The 20,260-nt window shown below is 31.4% G+C and overlaps 1 protein-coding gene across 1 annotated transcript in view; it reads right to left on the bottom strand.

The window, feature by feature from the left end:
* The window catches only part of LOC143065125 (uncharacterized), a 121,489-nt gene that overhangs the window by 96,518 nt on the left and 4,711 nt on the right, over window positions 1-20,260 (bottom strand). The window contains exons 4-9 of the mRNA XM_076238534.1: window positions 17,439-17,618; window positions 14,566-14,748; window positions 13,529-13,705; window positions 11,372-11,554; window positions 9,442-9,624; window positions 7,654-7,786 (exon numbers count right to left, since the gene is read on the bottom strand). Of these exons, the coding sequence (XP_076094649.1) occupies window positions 7,654-7,786; window positions 9,442-9,624; window positions 11,372-11,554; window positions 13,529-13,705; window positions 14,566-14,748; window positions 17,439-17,618 (1,039 nt within the window). The remainder of the gene's footprint in view (window positions 1-7,653; window positions 7,787-9,441; window positions 9,625-11,371; window positions 11,555-13,528; window positions 13,706-14,565; window positions 14,749-17,438; window positions 17,619-20,260) is intronic.

Below are 20,260 nucleotides of genomic sequence, written 5' to 3'. Positions count from 1 at the left end.
AAATATATACAAGCCTTTCGAACACCATTTACATGTTCAAGTTTTTGTCATCCGTTAAGCACAATCAACAGGAACTAAAACGCTTTTGTTGAATACTTTGTTAAAACAAAAGAAGATGACATATAGATTTTACAAAATGATTCTTTCTTTGAATGAATTGATTCAAGCAAGACTAGTCTCACAGACCTGGTTGACATTCACTTGTCAAACGATCTTGATTATGTGAATTTACCCTAGTCATATCCTTTCTACTGATGTATGTCAATACTAGTTTAAGAATGATATGTATGACACATGACAATGACAAATTGGATTCAATTCCCCCACGCCATCTAGACGTGTCTGTGTAATATCATCAAACACAGCCAAAAAATGTACACAAATAACGAACTATATGGCAATTTTTTGAAGGTCAAGTCCATTAAAATGACAAAATCATACGTTCAACTACATCAACGAACAAAAAGACTGGAAACAACTGCCATATTCAAAATAGTCATTATCGGTGAAAAAAGCGGGTTAAACCTATGTTGTTACTTTTGCAAGGAGGGAAACAATTTTATAAGAGAGACAAAAGATAGCAAAGGAACAATCAAACTCAACTCAAAGGTCAAAAACAAACCGACACAGCCAAAGCAAAAAATCGAAGCAGACGGGAAGACAAACAGCAGTACAAATAACATAGAAAACTAAAAACTTGACACAAGAAATCCAATAAAACCTGGGATGATCTCAGGTGTCTGAAGGGAATTATATTTTGGCCCTAGAGGATTTTTCAAATATGAAAGTAATTGTGCATTATAATTCATTATTAGACAGCTGATGACTAAATTAACCTTCAATGTTCTTTTTTAAGAACATCAATATTATATTTTACTTGCTATTTGTGTTTGACTATCCGTATTTTCCTTATGTCCAGAAATTTTTGTAGTTTAAAAATAAGAAGATGTGGTATAATTGCCAATGAGACAACTCTCAACAGGATACCAAATGATATATAGATTAAAAACTATATGTCACCGTACGGTCGAATGTTTACAAATACTTTTTTTTCATACGCTTTTTGACACAATTTTATATTAAAAAAAAGAACGAAAGAAAACGATATTTAATTGAATTCGTGGTAGATATATGTAAGCAATTTCAGAAAATGTATCGTTCATGGGGTTGAAGTTCTTTTTTTTTTTTGCCAAAATTCTCGGGAAATATGTGACATCTTTTCCCCCCTTTATGCAATATTTTTAGTAAAAACAAGCAGTTTGTTGCCATGGATACACTAAGAAATGAATATCTTGAACCATTCAACTACTGGATATCAGATATATGGAAAATTCTGATTACATAAATATGCACATATATGCACATATATGACAAAAACAGTAGGCTTAATTTGTAAAAAAGCAAAAAAAGGGGATGGTAAAATTAATGTATATTGCTATCTAACATCATTATTAATCCAGTAACAAATCTCATTTTGAAGAAAAGAGCAGTAAAACATAAAAAATCAGCGGGCTACAGTTTTTATAACCTGATAACCATTGGGGTTCTCTGTGTCCAGCTACTGCACGTCTCTCATACTTTTGATTTTGCCATTTGATTAGGGACTTAACGTTTTGAATTTTCCTCGGAGTTCAGTATTTTTGTGATTACTATTTATACTGCCCTGGAACACAGAGGTCGCCATGTCAGCCACTGCATCACCTAAATTGTTCGGCACCCTTTGCTGTCTACCCCTTTTGTTCGTCTTCCATGCTCTCTTTAAGCTCCGTCACAGCTAACCTGTCTATCTGAGCTCTAACCAGTTTGCCACACAATCCAACTGCTTTATTTGCATGTAGATATTTTAAATGTTTAATTTTACTCAGACCTTCTGTGAACTACTGAATCTAACCAAATAAACGGGGAATGCTACAAATGGACACAGATAATGTCCCAGCTTGCATATAACATTATGTAAAGAGTCATTACCCACGGACGTTATAAGTGACGCCACTCAATTTCGCACTTGATTTGTGCTTTATGGTATTACGTTTCATAAAATTTGCTTGAGGCAAAATAAAATTAGAGAACGGAAACTAATTGTTAAGAGATATGATGCCTTTTCCGCTGCAGCGGGTGATATACAAAAATCAGATGTTTTTATAATGAAATTGTACATACCCGACCAATGCCCGATTATCCCTCCGACCCATATACGATCAAGTCGATCTGGTCTCGCCGAAATCAGGCTGAGATTGAGTACAGGTGATTTGGTCTAGCTAGTCGAGTAAATATCGTGTAGAGATCGTAAATTGGTCGGAATTATCGAATATGTATTCAATTAGTGGCCGGGTTTGAGTCGTGATGGAGTCATCAATCAGTCGTGAATGGTCAAGTTAAGTTCGTTTACAGTAGGATAGCAGTCGGGTAGAAGTCGTAAATAGGCCCTATCAAGAATTTTGTCACGCTTGGTCGTGGAAATTTGGACAATCGGGATTATCGAGTTGATCTGATCGGCAGTGTGAACCTAGCTTCAAGATCATTTAAATATAACCTTAACATCTGTATTTCTATCCATCTGGATGTGAAGTTTATCATTAAATACTTTAATATACAGCAGTGATCACTTTTAATTAATATGATTAAACAATTAATGCATGTTTTCTATTAGTGCTATCATTTGGCCCATATAAACAAAGACAGTTGACATTTGACGCAAATTAATTATCTTATTTCGTATAAATATCAAAACGGACTTTTGGTACATAATCTCATTGATTACACGGTTTACTCTAATTGATATTTATAAAAGTGTCAAATTATTAAAAAAAAACATATGTTTTATGGTCTTTGGTAGATGAAGTACTGAGAAGTAAATTCCTGACATTTTTTCAGATAAAATCTTCATGTCAATTCACTGTACGTTTCTTCGTTGCTTGATCTTTGCCTTTGAACTGAAAAAAAAGATAAAAAAATGATTACAACTCTTAATGGACTTTCGCACAAAGTTACAAGTAAAAATTTAGATTTTAGAAAGAAGCAAAGTTGTTTTTGTTATATATCCTATTTTGAAATTAGAAATTTCATAAACTTTATTTTTTTTTTTTTTTAGTTTAACCTCTTTTTCTTATTCTGATAGAACTTGAATTAATTCTAAAACTGTTCCAAAGTTTATAGTTTGTGTCAATAACTGTAATAACGGTGCCTGAATAAGTGTTTAAGAGAGTTCATAGAAGGCTTTAATTTAGGCTTAAAATTATCCTCCAATTGCACGAGTTACTTCTTGTAAATGATCACTCTCTCAAAGGCTTTAGATCGTTAAAAAAATGATTTATGATATACAATACCATGAGAAAGTAAACAAAACAGGTTAACACAATATGCATAACCAGTAAATATTTTAGATAGTAAGATTCCTTTTTGCTTATCAAAAGCCGCATGTAAACATTTTAATAAACTTGTATTTAAAGAAAATGCTTTACACCTCTGTATCTGATTGTTCGATTGAACAGTTAAGGTTAACATTTTTTTTCCACCGGAGTCCGTCAAGATTAAAAATAGGTTCATGTCAAGATAAACATGTGAGGCAAAAGTATGATTTCTACATCTGCAAAAAAATTAAAGCATCATATTCAGCTAATAACCTCAATTTGATTTGGGTACGTTTCTGTGTAGTTTTCTTTATGTAATTTTGAATGGAATGATGATTTTTCACCCTTGGTGTCTTCTCTATCTTTGTCATCTCATAATATAATTTATCAAGTGTGATACGATTTTTTATCCACTCGAGACGGGTAAATTTTCAAATTTAAACCGCAAGGCTTGTCGAGCGTTTTAAATAATTAAAATTGTACTGTCTAGATTGGATAAATGTAGAATTGCATGAGATTTGGCGGTGGAATCTGTTTCTCTAATGATTTTTAGACGATAGCAGACAATCAAAATCCTTCTTTACGAATTATCTGCAGAATGATGTGTTCTTTGTTTGGGAAGTCACCAGACATGTTCACTATTTTCTAGACGCCACAATGGAATTTTTAGAGAGAAGGAAGAAAATACGACATCCTAATCGAATTTTGACCAATGACAAACTGAGATCAAACGTACAACACGATTAGTTAATAAATATAGTTTTAAAAAATGTCAAGAAAAGTATAGATCGAGAAAGAATTCGAGAAATGTGTTTATTCATCCTGTGTTTAATTTTTTAACAAGCCACACCAGTACTTAGTAGAAATTCTGCTAATTACTAACAAACCCAAAAGACAAATTTCAATCAAGATTTAATGTAAAAACTTTAATTAACAGTTGGAGAAGTACACAACCTTGTGTAATGCAATGAAACGAGTGCCTCATTTTAATTGAGTACTCACAAACTTGTTTAACACTGCTGCATTTCTACGCTTTTAACACAGTACACTGAGCTGAAGTGATTGTTAAGTCAAAACACATTTGCAGACTTAACTAACTATATGTATATTCATTACAAGTAAAAGTATACAGCGATATAAAGGGATCATGGTTGTTTGATATCAAAGCTAAACGACTTTAAAGAGGGTTTTTAATGCTTTGGCATTTGTAACAATATTTTCTACCTAAATATTTTTTTTTAAATTGGATCGCACTCAAAAATTCAGACAAAACACTTTTAAATTGTTTGATTATGGATATTTAAAAATGCTATTTATGTATGCAAAAATTCTTTCTATAAAGCCTCAAGTTATAAGAAAGTAAAAAAAAACAATAACTTAAACAACAGGAATATAGAAAATGTTTTTTAATTTGTTGTGTTGGCGTTGTCAGTTTATTTTCGATTTTTGAGTTTGAATATCTTTGGTATATTTCGCCTCTCACTTGCTCAAGATGTTAGTAAAAACACATCTTCCGCACGAGGTTAATAGAATTGACAAATATATTGATAAAAAAACAAAAATCATTACCGTATCTCATTTGAATCTTCTATATATCTATTTATCACGGAAAAATTAAAGATAAAATTCCAAATTCCAAACGTCATGTCCTTATTATTTTATCTAGAAAAAAACTTTTATTAAAGTTTTGCAATATTCAATGAACACTTATAACAAAAATAAATGTGTACAAATCTTAACCCTTGGACTGCATGAAAAGCTTTACTTCTAAGTAAAGCATGCGCTAGTAAAATTGTTTTTCGTGGTAGAGTCAGGTTGAAGATCCGTCCATATGTGTCATAATCGATGAGAAGATCAAGACATAAGTCAACCCCTCTTGTTTCGGTGGTATCCTAAATTCAAAATTCACTTTATATATTAGATGCAAACAATGAATGAAATGCTGCAAAGTTAGCGATGGAATAAAATCAATATATTTGATTGTAAAGTTACACAACTTTGCACGATTTGTTACATTTTTGTCTTTAAGAAGGTGGTATGAATTTTATAGTTCATGAGAGGACATAAACAAGTAAGCCAGAACGGAAGGACAAGAAGTACCCATTAGCTTTCCGACTGTTCTGAAATATAAATCCGTCTAACTCAAAATGCTGTCTGTTCAATGATCCAGCATTTTTATAATAAGCCCGTAGTTTAATTAATAGTTGGATTAAGAGCATTTTCAATGGCTCTAAAGAAGGAGTCTGCATCTACAATGATATGCAGTATATGTTTGCACTTTTTCAAAGGCTGCAGTGACCAATAATTCAGCTATATATTGCCAATCATATCACAACTTCTCATTTTTATTAAATGAAAACTTTCGTTACATTACATATAATACCAAATTTGACAATAATTAAAAACAAGTACTTTATGATGTATATGTGTATTTAGGAAACAGTCAAATTGATTGTTTTCATGATGTAACTTATCAACATATGTGTTTTAAAACACTGGGAAAGAGTAATAATTCTAATTTAAGTTGAATTCAAAATGAATAAGAAGTGCACAACAATTTTACTTTTTGTATCCGATAAATACCAAACGTCAGTGTAAACACTGTCGTTAAAATAGAGAGGAAAAATTTAACGTACCTGCATTAAACTGCATATCTTCATATACTGCAGCAGATTTTCTGAAAGGAGACAATTAAATCCATATTCATAATCACACATGATGATAACCGTTCGATGGAAAATTAAATGCATATTCAGATCAAGATCATGAGAATGTGATAATAATATCAATCAGTTTTTTATTAAACTGATAAACTTAGCCCAGATTTTTTTAACGTACTAAGTCACACAGGAACATTCAATAGAAAGCTGGACATATTTGTTTACCACGAGCCAACAACTCCTTGCCCTAGCTCCAATATGCAGTAGGTTTAGCGGAGATGCAGCAAATAATAGTTAGCATCCCCTTTACGACGATCCGAGATCGAATCCGCGATCTTCCGAGATGGAAGTAAACCACCGAGGTTGTCAAAATCACACTGCAATTGACACAATTCAGAAAAATACTACAAATCAATATTGATTTAAAAAGTTAACAGATGTGTGTATCTGAAATATACATATTTGTATTTAGTGCTTACAAACATGTTTAACCCGCCATATTCTGTATATTCCTGTCCCAAGTCAAGGGCATATAGTTCATTGGTTGTCGATGAATAACGTCTGTCATTATTGTTTACCGTAAATTGTTGTTGTTTTCTCAACTGAATTATTTCATGTTTTTCATGTCGCGGCTTCTCATATATAGCTGACAATATCGTATAGCCTTTTCTCAGTGTAGAAAGCCGTACCTTGCTTATAATTGCTTACATTATCATTACTGGAGATTTGGTGAGTAGTCTCACTTGCAATCATACAACACCTCCTTGTTATATTCTGTTGACGTGGTTGAAGTAAAATATTTATGAATATTAATTACATTATAGCTTTAGACAGAAAAATGGCTGTTTATTGTCCAGTAGCACATAACATTCATATTTAGGTCGAGAACAACATAATAGTAATCAGTTGCAAATAAACACTGCTATGAAACAGACCGACAAAAGGCTGAACTCAATTTGCTCGTTCACAAGGTATTCCAAAGGCCGATTTGTCATACTATCCGGACACATTATTCTGACTCAGGATCTAATCAGGCTTACGCCTACCTCTAAATGTTTCATATTTATCGGAATATATAATTTTCAATTGTGAAGTCTTTGGTTTGACCCGGCCGGGATCGAATCTCATACTCGAAGCGACAAGGCAGCACGAGAACATCGATGCCGTTTGTAAATGCATAATAATGGTTAACTACCATTTTGATAAAATATATCTGATGAAGAGACATATACGATTCAAACAAGCAGGAAGATGGTAATGTATATTACTTGCATCTTAAGATTGAACACACTGAAACTAGTTAATGAAATCCATGCTTTAATTTAATTATGCACACATCTAAGTGAGAAACAAGAGACAAAGGATGACAAAATATATCAAAAGTACCCACGACAAGACTGACTGGACACACTGTCTTACAGCATGCGGGAATAATTGATTACAAAGTAAAACCGAAATACATATAAGCCGGGTCATGGCCAACAATCAAATTTTATATTTGTTTTGAAAAAAGGTCCTTATAAATATTAATATTTCCTAGAGATACTAGTATACCTATTGTTAATGGTGTCTTATGTGTAGCTTTTCTATATTCTTGATTTCTATTTAGTGTTTACTGTATGATACCAAAAAATCCTTATTACCTGTAATAAAAGCACGTAGCGATCTGCAGTCCTGTCGATATTAAAACTATTGCTGCTAACATCCCACCAAATAATCCATAGGATATACATTTGCCTCGGTTTTCCATGGAATCTTTATGGGATTGTGAGTTTTCTAGACAAAAGAATTCAAACTAGGTATATATGTTTATCTAACCTATCCATTTCTAGGAATAGCACGCCTGGTAAATCATATAATCTCAACTAAATGGTTAAGGGAGAACAAAGTTTACTGGTACTTCCTGTTGAGCTTTTCTAGTTTAAAAAATATTGATAGGGTAGGTCGTCTTTTTGGTCAATGTATTGACAGAATTGTGAATATTTCGTTAAAAGGAGAATTCAATGCCATAGATAACTGAACAAGAGCTTGTCTCGTTTATTACTATGACCAATATGATTTAAAATGACAATCGCTTTTTCCCCGCAGGTAAGTGCGACTACCTCAGTCAGTTTTTGACAAATTGACAAAGAGTGTATCAATAAAGCTTACATATATCAGTAAATATGCATTTTTCTCAATAAATATAAACAAAAAGTACCAGTTTTTCTGATTTTGTTACGAATATGATTGTATCAAACTGAATTCGTTATAAATCATGTCAGGTTGAGATTGTATCGTATCAGTTGTGATATTCTGAAACAATATTGAGAAAATATGTTTAACACTTTCAATGGGGTAAATTTCAGCGCCAAAAAAGCAAAGTCCGGCGCTTGTGAAAAAAAGTCAAGCGATGGAGATAGGAAGCTTAACTCTGTATTTTAATTCACCTTTTTTATATAGGAAAATGCCTGTACCAGGTCAGGAATATGACAGTTGTACATTCGTTTGATAATGTGTTTGAGCTTCTGATTTTGCCATTGGAATAAGTGACTCTCCGTTTTGAATTTTCCTCATAGTTTGGAATATAGTTATTTTACTTTTTCTTGTTTTTTCTTTGTTATGTCTGATGTTCCATACATACACTACTGAAAAACAAATATGTATAACTACTGTGTGTTTGTCCTTTTAATAATAAAGTAAGGAATTATAAAAACATATAATCTACCAATTCCTAACGTCTTATTTGTCAGCACTTTGCCATGGGCGGCTTAACAGGGCAATGTTAAAAGCAAGAATTATAGTTTGTGTGCAAAATTTGACTTGTTATCATCCCCTAACAGAGTCAGCAAATAGAAGATATTTCGTACTCAGTTTCAAAGTTTGCCTTGATGAATACAAGCCCAAACAAACGTTGATCCTTTGATATATGGATATTTCAAGTATCGTGATTATTGAGTCGTGCACATCTCCCATAAATATTCAAATCTTCTTTTAAGGAAAAAGTTACAAAAATATAATTGGTTGTATTTACATTTCTTTTTTTTTTCAAAAAAGATTGACGATTTTCTTTTTAGCATTAATATTCCTTCTATTCTGTTGTTTTATTTCTGTTTGTTAACAATATATTTTGCTTGTTAAGATTTTGTTGATTGTTATCTTCATTAATGGTGAAAACATGATATGCATTGTGTGAATTCAGAACTTGTTTATTTTACTGCAATCAGCACACATTATTTACTATTCATACAAAAAGATAAATCTTTGATAATAAAGCGAATTTGATGAATCGGATATTATACGGATAAACAAATTCCATTAATAAAACCGACCAATTCTAATATTGTATATAATAAATAAGAATGTTAAAGATAATGACTGAAGTTTAAGAAAAAAATATATATGCTGATAAGAAAACAGAAAGTAATCATTTTTTTAATCGCGAATATTACCTATACAAGTATACTGTGGTATATAATTCCAGAATCCACTAGAATTACATTGAAGTTGATCAGAACTTTCAACTACATAACCAGTTTCACAAGTGATCTTGATTGTTTCAGGATATCGATATTGTTTTGTCCGACTTGGTAGTAAGGCTTTGTCAATCTTAGGCAAATGCAGACATGGAATACCTAATGAAAAATTAAAGAATTTTAAAAATATTTTTTTTGCACCAGCAGAACACACTCATAGTACATTTAAATGTAGATTTTGATAATTGAAATTTTTTATTGTCTAAATTTTCATACATATAAATTTTCATACATATAAATTTTCATACATATAAATGTATTACCACATCTCCTTTTTATCATATGTGACGTCATTTTTCTGCTGTTTCACAAATTTCATATATTCAAATGTGACGTAATTTTTAATGCCTTTTCACCATCGTATGTGACGTCATTTTCATAATTTACTGCGTTGAGGCCTGGACTGAGTCGGGTGTGTCTATTCTGTGTTGGTCTTTTTGCATTATGTATTCGTGTTTGTTTTATGTAATGAGTTAATACTTCAGTTTCATTATGTATATCTGTTATATTCATTTGATAAAATTTACTGTTTGCAATAGCATTAAGTGTTCTTAATAATAAGGATGTTCTTATCCCAAGCATAAAACCATAGCCGTATTTGACACAACCTTTTTCAACTTTTGATCTTCAGTGCTGTACAACTTTGTACTTTTTTCGCTTTCGATCTTTTATATCTGGCCGTCACTGGTGAGTCTTGTGTGGACAAGGCGCGTTTTTTGGCGTATTGAATTTTAAACCTGATGCTTTTTGTTATTCATTAATTATGTGTTTCTTTATCTAATACATTCTCTTATTTATTTGTATTGTAGTCCTGTAATATTGTGTTGTCATTTCAATGTTATATTTAACATTGCCATTAAAGTGCGAGGTTTGGCATGCCACAAAACCAGGTTCAACCCACCATTTTTTCATTTAAAAATGTCCTGTTCCAAGTCAGGAATATGGCCTTTGTTATATTATAGTTCGTTTCTGTGTGTGTTACAATTTAACGTTGCGTCGTTTGCTTTCTCTTATTTTTGAGTGTAAATTGACATTGCGATAAGAAGTGTCACGGTGCTTGTCTATCCCAAATTTTTGTATTTGGTTTTGATGTTATATTTGTTATTCTCGTGATATTTTGTCTGATGCTGGTCCGTTTCTATGTGTGTTACATTGTAGTGTTGTGTCGTTGTTCTCCGCTTATATTTATGCGTTTCCCTCAGTTTTAGTTTGTTACCCTGATTTTGTTTTTTTGTCCATGGATTTTTGAGTTTGAACAGCGGTATACTACTGTTGCCTATATTTAACAATTATCACTTAATTAGTTTATCTTGACCATACGCGTATGATCCAAATACGGTCCGTAACATATACACTGTTAATGGGTTTATTTGTGACTAATTCGTGCTGAATGTTACCAATAGTATCTTGAATATATGTGATAAAATTGTTTTCAAGAAAGTTCAATGGGAAGCGTTCAAATTGTACCTTAGTCTATCTGTAATATTTGCTTGTCCGAGGTTAAAATCTGAGCAATGACCCTCTATCTTCCTATTTCAATTGCATGTATTTGTTTTACAAAAAATGTAATTACAAAACAAGTGTTCTAACGATACAAAGACCTTAAAATTTCATTATATGAAAATTAAACCATTAGATAAAATTCCCAAACTAGAAATGATTAACATATTGTATTCAACTATATATCGAATGGGGATGTAGTTTTTAAAAGAAAAAGAACTTTCTAGAAAAAATAGGAAATTTTAAAACAGCAAATAAATTACTCTTCTTTGGTACCTGTATATTGGATGACATTTTCATAACATGACTTTCATTTGCTTCCAGTCCTGCATGCTAATTAACATACCTGTACAATTCGGTTGTTGGTCACTCCATGCTCCATCACTTTGACAGATAACCATGGAGTTTCCTGATGACAACTCATATCCATCAGTACATTTGATTGTTACATTGTCTCTGTATGAGTATATTATTTGAACTGGTTCCAACTTTTGATGAAGCATTTGTCTCAATGCATTACAAGTTACAGCTGTCAAATGAAAAATACCCTGTTAAAATTTAGCGTTTTCACATGTCTAATATACGAAACAATCATAAAATATTTTCTTTCAGTTGAAGCTTCATCGTCATAGGAATATATGATATAACCATTTTATTGGACTCTAAAGTTTAGAAAATGTGTAGGTGGCAACGTGATCTAAGTAGTGCATTTTTCAAGCGTAATTATGATCCGATAATAAGTTTCTACAATCTATATTTACAAAGTTTCATTTTAAGTAGTTTGAAATACTATATCAGGTGGTATGGGTGTCTTTCGCCATCTAGGATTGTAAAAAACATAGACTGTAAGGTCCAGATTTTTAATCAAGTTAGCAAAATTTGATGTATGAATGAAGATAAAATCTGTGAATTTGCATTTAAAAGAACAAATTTATGTTATTACAACTTATAAATATTAATATTGTTACAAGTATTGATTGTTTCTGCTTGATTTTTAATATTTCAAAATTGGTATTTTGATAAGATAACATCAAAATATCGCATTTTCTGAAGGTATTTACATGGAATTTTGCTATTTTGTATTTTAGCCGGAAAAAACAACGGTGACCCTATCTTTTCTTTTAATATTCTCAGAGCATTTTCTAAAAAGCTATCTGTACAATTCTACGATTTAGTTTAGCTTCTAACCATATAATGATTGTTTTTCCTGTATAATCCATACAAAATGTGTCTTTTTGTCACAACCTTTAGCTGAGAAAATGCAAAGTGACCCATCATTTTTGTTATATATTTGAACACATATAAATGAATACTATGTTTTTGCAAATTATGAACAAATTCTTTAATTTTTTATTTAGACTCCCTGTCCCATACCTCCTTAATCTAAATTCCAGGACAGATTTACAAGTCATAATAAAAAGCACTCTTATCATATTTTAAATAATTTGTTATAGCATTGTTTGAAACCCAGATCTTAATAATTTGTAATCAGTCATTAGTGGATAGTTTCAGCCCAGACCACATTGTTTAAAAGCGACCATGATGTTGTTATTTCAGACAACTGAACGTACACAAATATATACAGTAAAATCGCCATATTATAATCAAGAACAGTTGTTTTCTTTTCTTAACGTTTGAATGTTATTTTTTTGTGGTTGAGGTGTGTATGTGTGAGGCGGAGGGGAAGGGAAGTTTTTATTGGAATTTCTAGTCATTAATTTCAACAGGAGATACGGATATAAATGGTCTTCTTGTAACTTGATTTGTGCCTAATTTTAATAGATTGTATATTTAAAGAGGGGTACCAATCGAGAGAGACAATAAGACAGGTCTATTCACACAAGATCCCTCATGCATATTAGATCAGAACATATCAGACGACAAATATATAACGTGAAACATCAATATACAAATAAACAATGTGGCAAAAAGTTGAAAACGACCCATAGAAACACCATATAAAAATGCATTACAGAAATCAAAAGACAAAATACTCAACAACTCTTACTTCACTAAAATATTGGATAATACCAGGTGCCCCAAAGGCGAATTGATTTCCTTTTAGTAATAATTATTAATACTCAGTGTGTGAATGTTAATAATGTTATCAAAATTTAAGTTTAAGTATAATAAACCTTTATTCAAGTCGTTTACCGATGTATCCCCCCGAATCTACTCTGCCAATAGATAATTTTACAACTGTGTTATTTATTTAGAAATCATATGAACAAAATGTTTAAAACATGTATCGTATCATCGAAAATACCCATTTCATATATATCGACAACATAATACCATCTCACGCATTCAAACTGATGACAATCGTTTTTACCAGTTAAATACATTTTTAGCAAACTAAAAATATTTTCGTTCTCTTAATTATATGTTTTAATAACTAAAGATATGACCAAAGAACATTCTAAAGTTTGTGCTAAGAAGAGTACCGCAAAACCAAATCACCGTTTCAAATGACAGAGATTATTACTTGTATTGTAATTATCACCTTTGCACTGTGGTATGAAGCCCCATAATCCACTTGAATTACAATGGAGTAGATCAGAACCTTCAATTTCATAACCTGTCAAACAATTGACTTTCAATGTTTCAGGATATCGATATCCTTGAATCTTGGTTGGTAGTAAGGCGTTGTCAATCCTAGACAATGGAGGGCATGGCAGACCTAAAGAAAAAGAAAAAGTAGTTACATGTAGCTGAAGTATATTGATAAACCAGTTGATTGTACTATCGGGTTGATAAAAACAAAACTAAACAAATAACTTCGTTTACTTTATCAGAAGGATAGTCAAGGGAGTCAATTTCTTCTGCTACAATTAATGTTATTGTTTGGTAATAAAATGAGGATGTCTTAGATTTATTTTAGGTATTTTACTTGCCTTTCTTTTTAATAATCAGCATCACTTTTAGTTTACAAAAAAATGAGCCATGTGCTGTTCATCTAATCTCTTTTTTCGATTCAGAACAGTTTTCTATGGAGATAATTAGGCTTGAAATACAGTTTTGATTTGTATACTGATCTATAAAAAAGACTGCTTTTAAAGGATTCAAATGCAAAACTATATTTGTTAGTTCCAATTGAAATCCAGTAATCGATATCCATGTATTACACATTTTCTTTTCTGCGGATTTTGGTATATTTAATCGAAATTTAAATGCAAACTTTTTTCACTAAATACCCCAAACTTGTACAGCATAACCGAAGACAAACATGAAAAACTGGAAAACCATTTCACTATACATTTTTATTTTCTGAATTAAGAAAACATACAAAGTATTTAAACAGTATAATTTTTTTTAAAAGACTTTACAAGATTTAAAGTATTCAGCAACGTTAAAGTAATGTATAAACTAGTTCTTTGTATTTTAAAAAAAGAAAGGTATCAGATAAGTTGATAGATATATGAAGGTAGTCCTGATATTTATTCTAGTTATAAGTAATTTGATTTAATGAAACTCATTTCACATGATCTTAAATTGCATCCAGTGTAATCATAATTTATTGTATTAATAAGCCATACATACCTGTACAATTTGGTTGTTTATTACTCCATGTTCCATCACTTTGACAGGTAACCATGGTATCTGCTGGTGACAACTCATATCCGTCGTCACATTTGAATGTAACATTGTCTCTGTACGAGTATGCCATTTGAACTGGTTCCAACTTTTGATGAGGCACTTGTCTCAAATCATTACAATTTACAACTGTAAGCGGAAACAGAAGAAAAAAAACATGAACTACTATTAAATTTCTGATGCATACTTGAATAAATGCAACAATAAAATGTTGACAATAGAAAAATACTTATACCAATGGTTAAACTTCTTTAATCTTATGTTTTTAATTTAAGAATGTAATAAAAGGATTTTTTTGTTGTAGAAACTTAAATTACCATTTTTGCTGTAGAAACTTAAATTACCAATAAGAGCAATAACCAAATAACTTTAAACATCATTATATGCTACAAATCAGTTTTAAAAAGCGGTGACTTGAACGGGGTTGTTTTTTTTGGAGGGGAAGGGTATTTTTTGTTGGGTTTTATTTTTGTATTTTTGTCTTCTAAATATGAACACAATATGGCGTTCATCAAAAGATTAAAAAGAATAATAATCAAAAGTTCTTTCTTGAAATCAATAAAATTTAAGATCTCACAACAGATACTAAAATCTTTAAAAGAGTTACTGTTCCCTTTTTACAACAACTAAAACAACGGTTATAATATCGACTTGATTTAATTTTAAATAACATATACGATTTATAATGTTGAACAATTTTGAAGGATTTTAAAAGGTTGACATGATTGAACGTTCATAAAAAGGACACATGTTTGCGTCCTTCATCAATTAGACATGTGTGAAGTTCAATGACATCATATAGATAGTTTTGGGGTATTTGATACGTATCTTAGGATAACCTATGAATTTAATTTAATAGACAGTTGTTTTGTTTTGTGTATTGTTATGATATTGTAATTATTTTATTTATTTATGTTGGCCGAATTTATGTTGTATGGCCTGATAGTTGTTTACAAAATAATCTTATGATTGTGCAGTTTAGAAATCACTGGAACATTTACAGATACGGATAGAATGATTTGAACTTTCCATTTGATTGCATAATGATTCCAGAATAATCCAAAGAAAAGATACATTATTTAAAACTTCTACATTTTTCTGGAAACTTCCGTTGTAGCTTTCTAGGACTTTCTTTTTCTAGAGTGTTCTAGAGATTTCCTTGACAACTATATATTTACAGACACTAAAGTTAAATTTTCAGACTAAGAAATCGATAGACATAAGTATTCACAGCATTTGGATTGACACTTTTATTCTACAAACACCATTATACTAGATTATGAACTTAGTAGTGGACGTAATAATATTATTCTGATTGGATTCCCTAGAAGATTTCCGGATACAGATAAAGATAAAAGATTGGACTCATATTTTGACAGTTAAGTTGGCAGTAATATTTGTGTAATACTTCTTGTAAAGTTTTGTATAATCAATATTGTTAAATTTTATTATTGATTTGTGTATTTTGTTGGCTACAATTTAAAGGTGATTCTGGCCGTAACAGTATTATGTTACTGTATCCATCCATTAACCATAAGAGCCACCAATATTATAGTGCAAGAAGGTATGGTTTCAAATCCGTTCGCTATTACGTTGTTTTCTGTTTTTGCAAAGAAAAACACGACCAGAGACACTAGTCGCCAAGGATCTGATTTAACCTGCGAAACACTTGAGTTTACACCTATTTTAGGTTGGGTTGAGAAACTTGGGAAGTTTCAGTTTCCTTGTAGTGTTTTGTGGGTTATTGTGTTTCAATTTGACTACAGTGGTGGGTGCCTTCATGAGGTCTTTGATTATGTATTTCCCTTCACTCTTTATAACATAAAGCTAGATGTCAGTTGCTACAAAACATTCTTTATAAAACTTTCTCCATTGCTATCATGGATATTGTTCATAAAAGAAAACGTAATAACAGGCTAACGGAAAACGCAATAATCGCAATCAACATATTAATCATCGTTTAAAGTATACGCTTGATGATCTTTTATCTTTATTTCAAACGATAGTAGACAACAAACATTATGCAAACTAGGTCAATTACCAATGAGTATATTATCTTTCGTGCCTATTATAGATTTCTTTACGTTTTATCTTTTGCTCGTTGTTAAAGCTTTTTGATTACCTATATTTGCTAGCATTTAAGACATTTGATCTCTGCTTAGTCAAACTACATCTTTTGTTTTCATTTTGTTATAACAATATTGCTAATTCATGAATTGCTTTAAAATGAGTTTTGAAATCGTTACTAAAGATTTAGATATAGGAAGATGTGGTGTGAGTGCCAATGAGACAACTCTCCATACAAATAACAATTTAAAAAGTAAACCGCATTTGCCGTTCCATTTATCAAAGTCAACGTGAGGAAATTTAAAGATCTTAAAAACGGTTTTATCACGACAATTGTCATCTACCTGTCTAAAGTCAAGAACTTTACATTTGATTTATGTCATATCTCAATAGTTTTTATTTTTTGTGATTTGGAGTAGTTTGGTTTTTTTTTCAATAGAAAAGTGCTAAAACAATCTTGCTAGAATCACGCAGATTTAGGAGATGAAATATTGTATATATAGAAGCCCTTTATTTTAACAAAAGATGTATTTGACGTGTCATTAGGTTGCATTCAGACTCTTTGGTGCATTTTCAATATTTCATTTGTTCATGTTTGGTTTAACAGTAAGAATTGGAAATTTTATAGCCGACTATACGATATTGGGTTTGCTAATTAACGTAACCACTGTGCTAGTGAATAAAAGACATTATTGAAATGAAACATTTTATATACACTAGCACATCAAATAATAAATTTCATGTTTACAAACCTTGACAGTGAGGTATTGTAACATTCCACAACCCTGATCTTTGACATGTCAGAGACCTTGATCCATTTAGTCTGTATCCAGAGTTACAAGTTAGCATCACTATCTCTCCATATCGGTAGATTGTCTTACCGTCCAGTGGTTTTAAATTTGGGTTTCCTGATAGGTCGGGACATTGCGCACCTGCAAAATTCAGATAGACTGTGTGTTAAAACAAGTGTCAAAAGTACTGTAAGTGAACGTAAATTTAAATGATTCTCAACCCCTGTGAATTGCAGTTCTATATTTAATGTTTGGTTATTTTTATTCAACAATATTGTATTGCAGGGAATCAAAGAACCTTTGGTAAAAAACACCACATAAAACTTGCAATTTCTATTGACAAATTCATGATCAGAAACATTCAATTTGCGTTAACATCGACAAACTGAGAAAAAGGGGTAAACATATCCTGCTCAGTTCTTACATGGGATACATACTAAGTTTGAATATAAAATAATATCAATCATTCAGGAATATTCTATTGTTTTTAGAATTTAGATTTCAAACGCACATAGAAAATATATTTACAAATAAAGCGAAGAAATATATTGCTTTTACAAGTTTTAATATGCTAATGCAAGAATAACCTGCGCAATCGTTTATTTTCAATTAAGTTACTTTCATCCTTATTTTCTCATTCAATTATTAAAAACAACTGATATATTGAAACTACATTGTATCTAATAAGAATTAAGCCTCTGATATAATAAGGATTACTTGATTCGAAATTTATTCATATAATTTTTCGTACATAAATGACAGTGCATCATAAGCCTCTAAAGGCTGGTTGGTATAAATATACATGTTAATTGACTGCTTATGTTCAAAATTGTAATATATTGTATTTCATGTATATGTACCAAGTACTTTACCATAAAAATATCTATCTATCTATACCTATATTTCTTTCAGTTAAGAGTCGTGAGTTTACCTGAAGATCCGGGACATTCAATGTGAACTATATTCCAAAGTTCTATGTTGACAATAATCGCAGCAATATCATAATAATAATACTTGTTTATCGAAAGGACATCATATAAAGGAAACTAATGCTGAAACAATTATTTCACAATGGGCATAATTATATGACGGACAGGATATATAGGAAGAATGAAGAAGACTGGATAATACATTGTATAAGACCTTAAACCAACAACGACGAAGATCTCTTGACATGAGAATAAATCATAATAAACGCCACAAGAAACCAGTATACAGACCCAGATATATAACGTTTCAGAACATTGGTCAACACGATTTGACCCAGAACTATAACTTTTCAGAACATTGGTTAACACGATTTATTCTCAAAGCTCTGTTCAAAATCCAGTTCGGGTTAAATTAGAGGCATCTATGGGCGAATGGTTCCAAGTAGAGTTTGTTAAATACAATGTATGATCTCTATTAAGTAAACTCTGAGATTAAGAGTTCTACCCTCGCTCGTCCCGATCTTTACTGACGACGATTGGCTCTTTTCTTTGCTCAACCAATTCTGGTCACATGTAAAGTACGCTGAAAATGGTATTTAGCACACACACACACACTCACACGAACACACCAATACACACACACACACACTAATTTACTTTGAATGTATCTGTATCGTTAAATGTCCAGCCCCTTAATTTTCCAAATTACAATCATTTCCTTGTGCCCAACAATTATTTTTTTTTACACATCGATCAAAGAGGCATTAGTTGTCATATTCATGATCAATGATTTGACCTTAATTTTCATGTTTGATTTATAAAATTGAGAATGGAAATGGGGAATGTGTCAAAGAGACAACAACCCGCCCAAATAAAAAACAACAGCAGAGGGTCACCAACAGGTCTTCAATGTAGCGAGAACATACTAAAACGAATTTACAAATTACAAAAAGTCAAAAATGAGCATCCAATGATTTACTCTTGTTTCACTTTCAATATTGACATTCCTTTTCTTGTAATAACTAAGCACGCTTGTTTCATTAACCCTTTTCTAGCTACGGGATCAAGTTGACGGTAACATAAATACGGATTAAATTAGACCGCAATATTCATTTGCAAGTGAATAATTCATCACTGATATTTCTTGACAAAATTGAACCAAACTTGATGCTAAAGGCTTATTATCATTTCAGTATTTTACTTGAATTTATGATTGAACAAAATAGTATTGAAGTGTACTTTAAATTGAGATTGATCAATAAATTGGTTGGATTTTATGGTGGCAGTTTAAGGCCATTTCGCGTTTTCACGTGTTCGCGTTTTCGCCCTTCATTTTCTATAGTGCGAAGTCGAAAAAGCGAAAACGCAAATATTAGTTCTTTCCGATTTTGCGTTTCGACTTCTAGATCTCGTGTTTTCATTTTTTCGACTTCTTGATTTCGCGTTATTGTCCTATTGAATATGAAGGTCGAAAAGGCAAACGCCCGAAATAACCAATACCGGCTAACATAGGATTTGATTCCAAAGACTTACAGGTTCAAAATTTGATACAACAATTTTTCTTTATTATAAAAGAACATCTAATTTATTTCTCGTATAATCGATTTACATTTTGTACTAGGGGTCTTTTATCTCAGATTTAAATGCTGACCAAAATATCGTCTACCATCTAAGAAATAACTGGATGTTTGCCGAAATATCGAAATAAGCGAGAGTGAAAAAGGCGATTTTATTTTTTCTTTCATAAATTATCCTTTTTGTTTTGCGACGGAGATGATAATGCTGTCGCATTCGATGGCGTGTATATCACAGCTTGATAGGTTGTCGTTCTGTTAGAATATGGTCTTATAAAGC

The sequence above is a fragment of the Mytilus galloprovincialis genome, chromosome 1 (genome assembly GCF_965363235.1).
Source record: "Mytilus galloprovincialis chromosome 1, xbMytGall1.hap1.1, whole genome shotgun sequence".
Classification (NCBI taxonomy): domain Eukaryota; kingdom Metazoa; phylum Mollusca; class Bivalvia; order Mytilida; family Mytilidae; genus Mytilus; species Mytilus galloprovincialis.
Note: the sequence above shows the minus strand (reverse complement) of the source record. Positions and strands in the feature narration are given on the sequence as shown.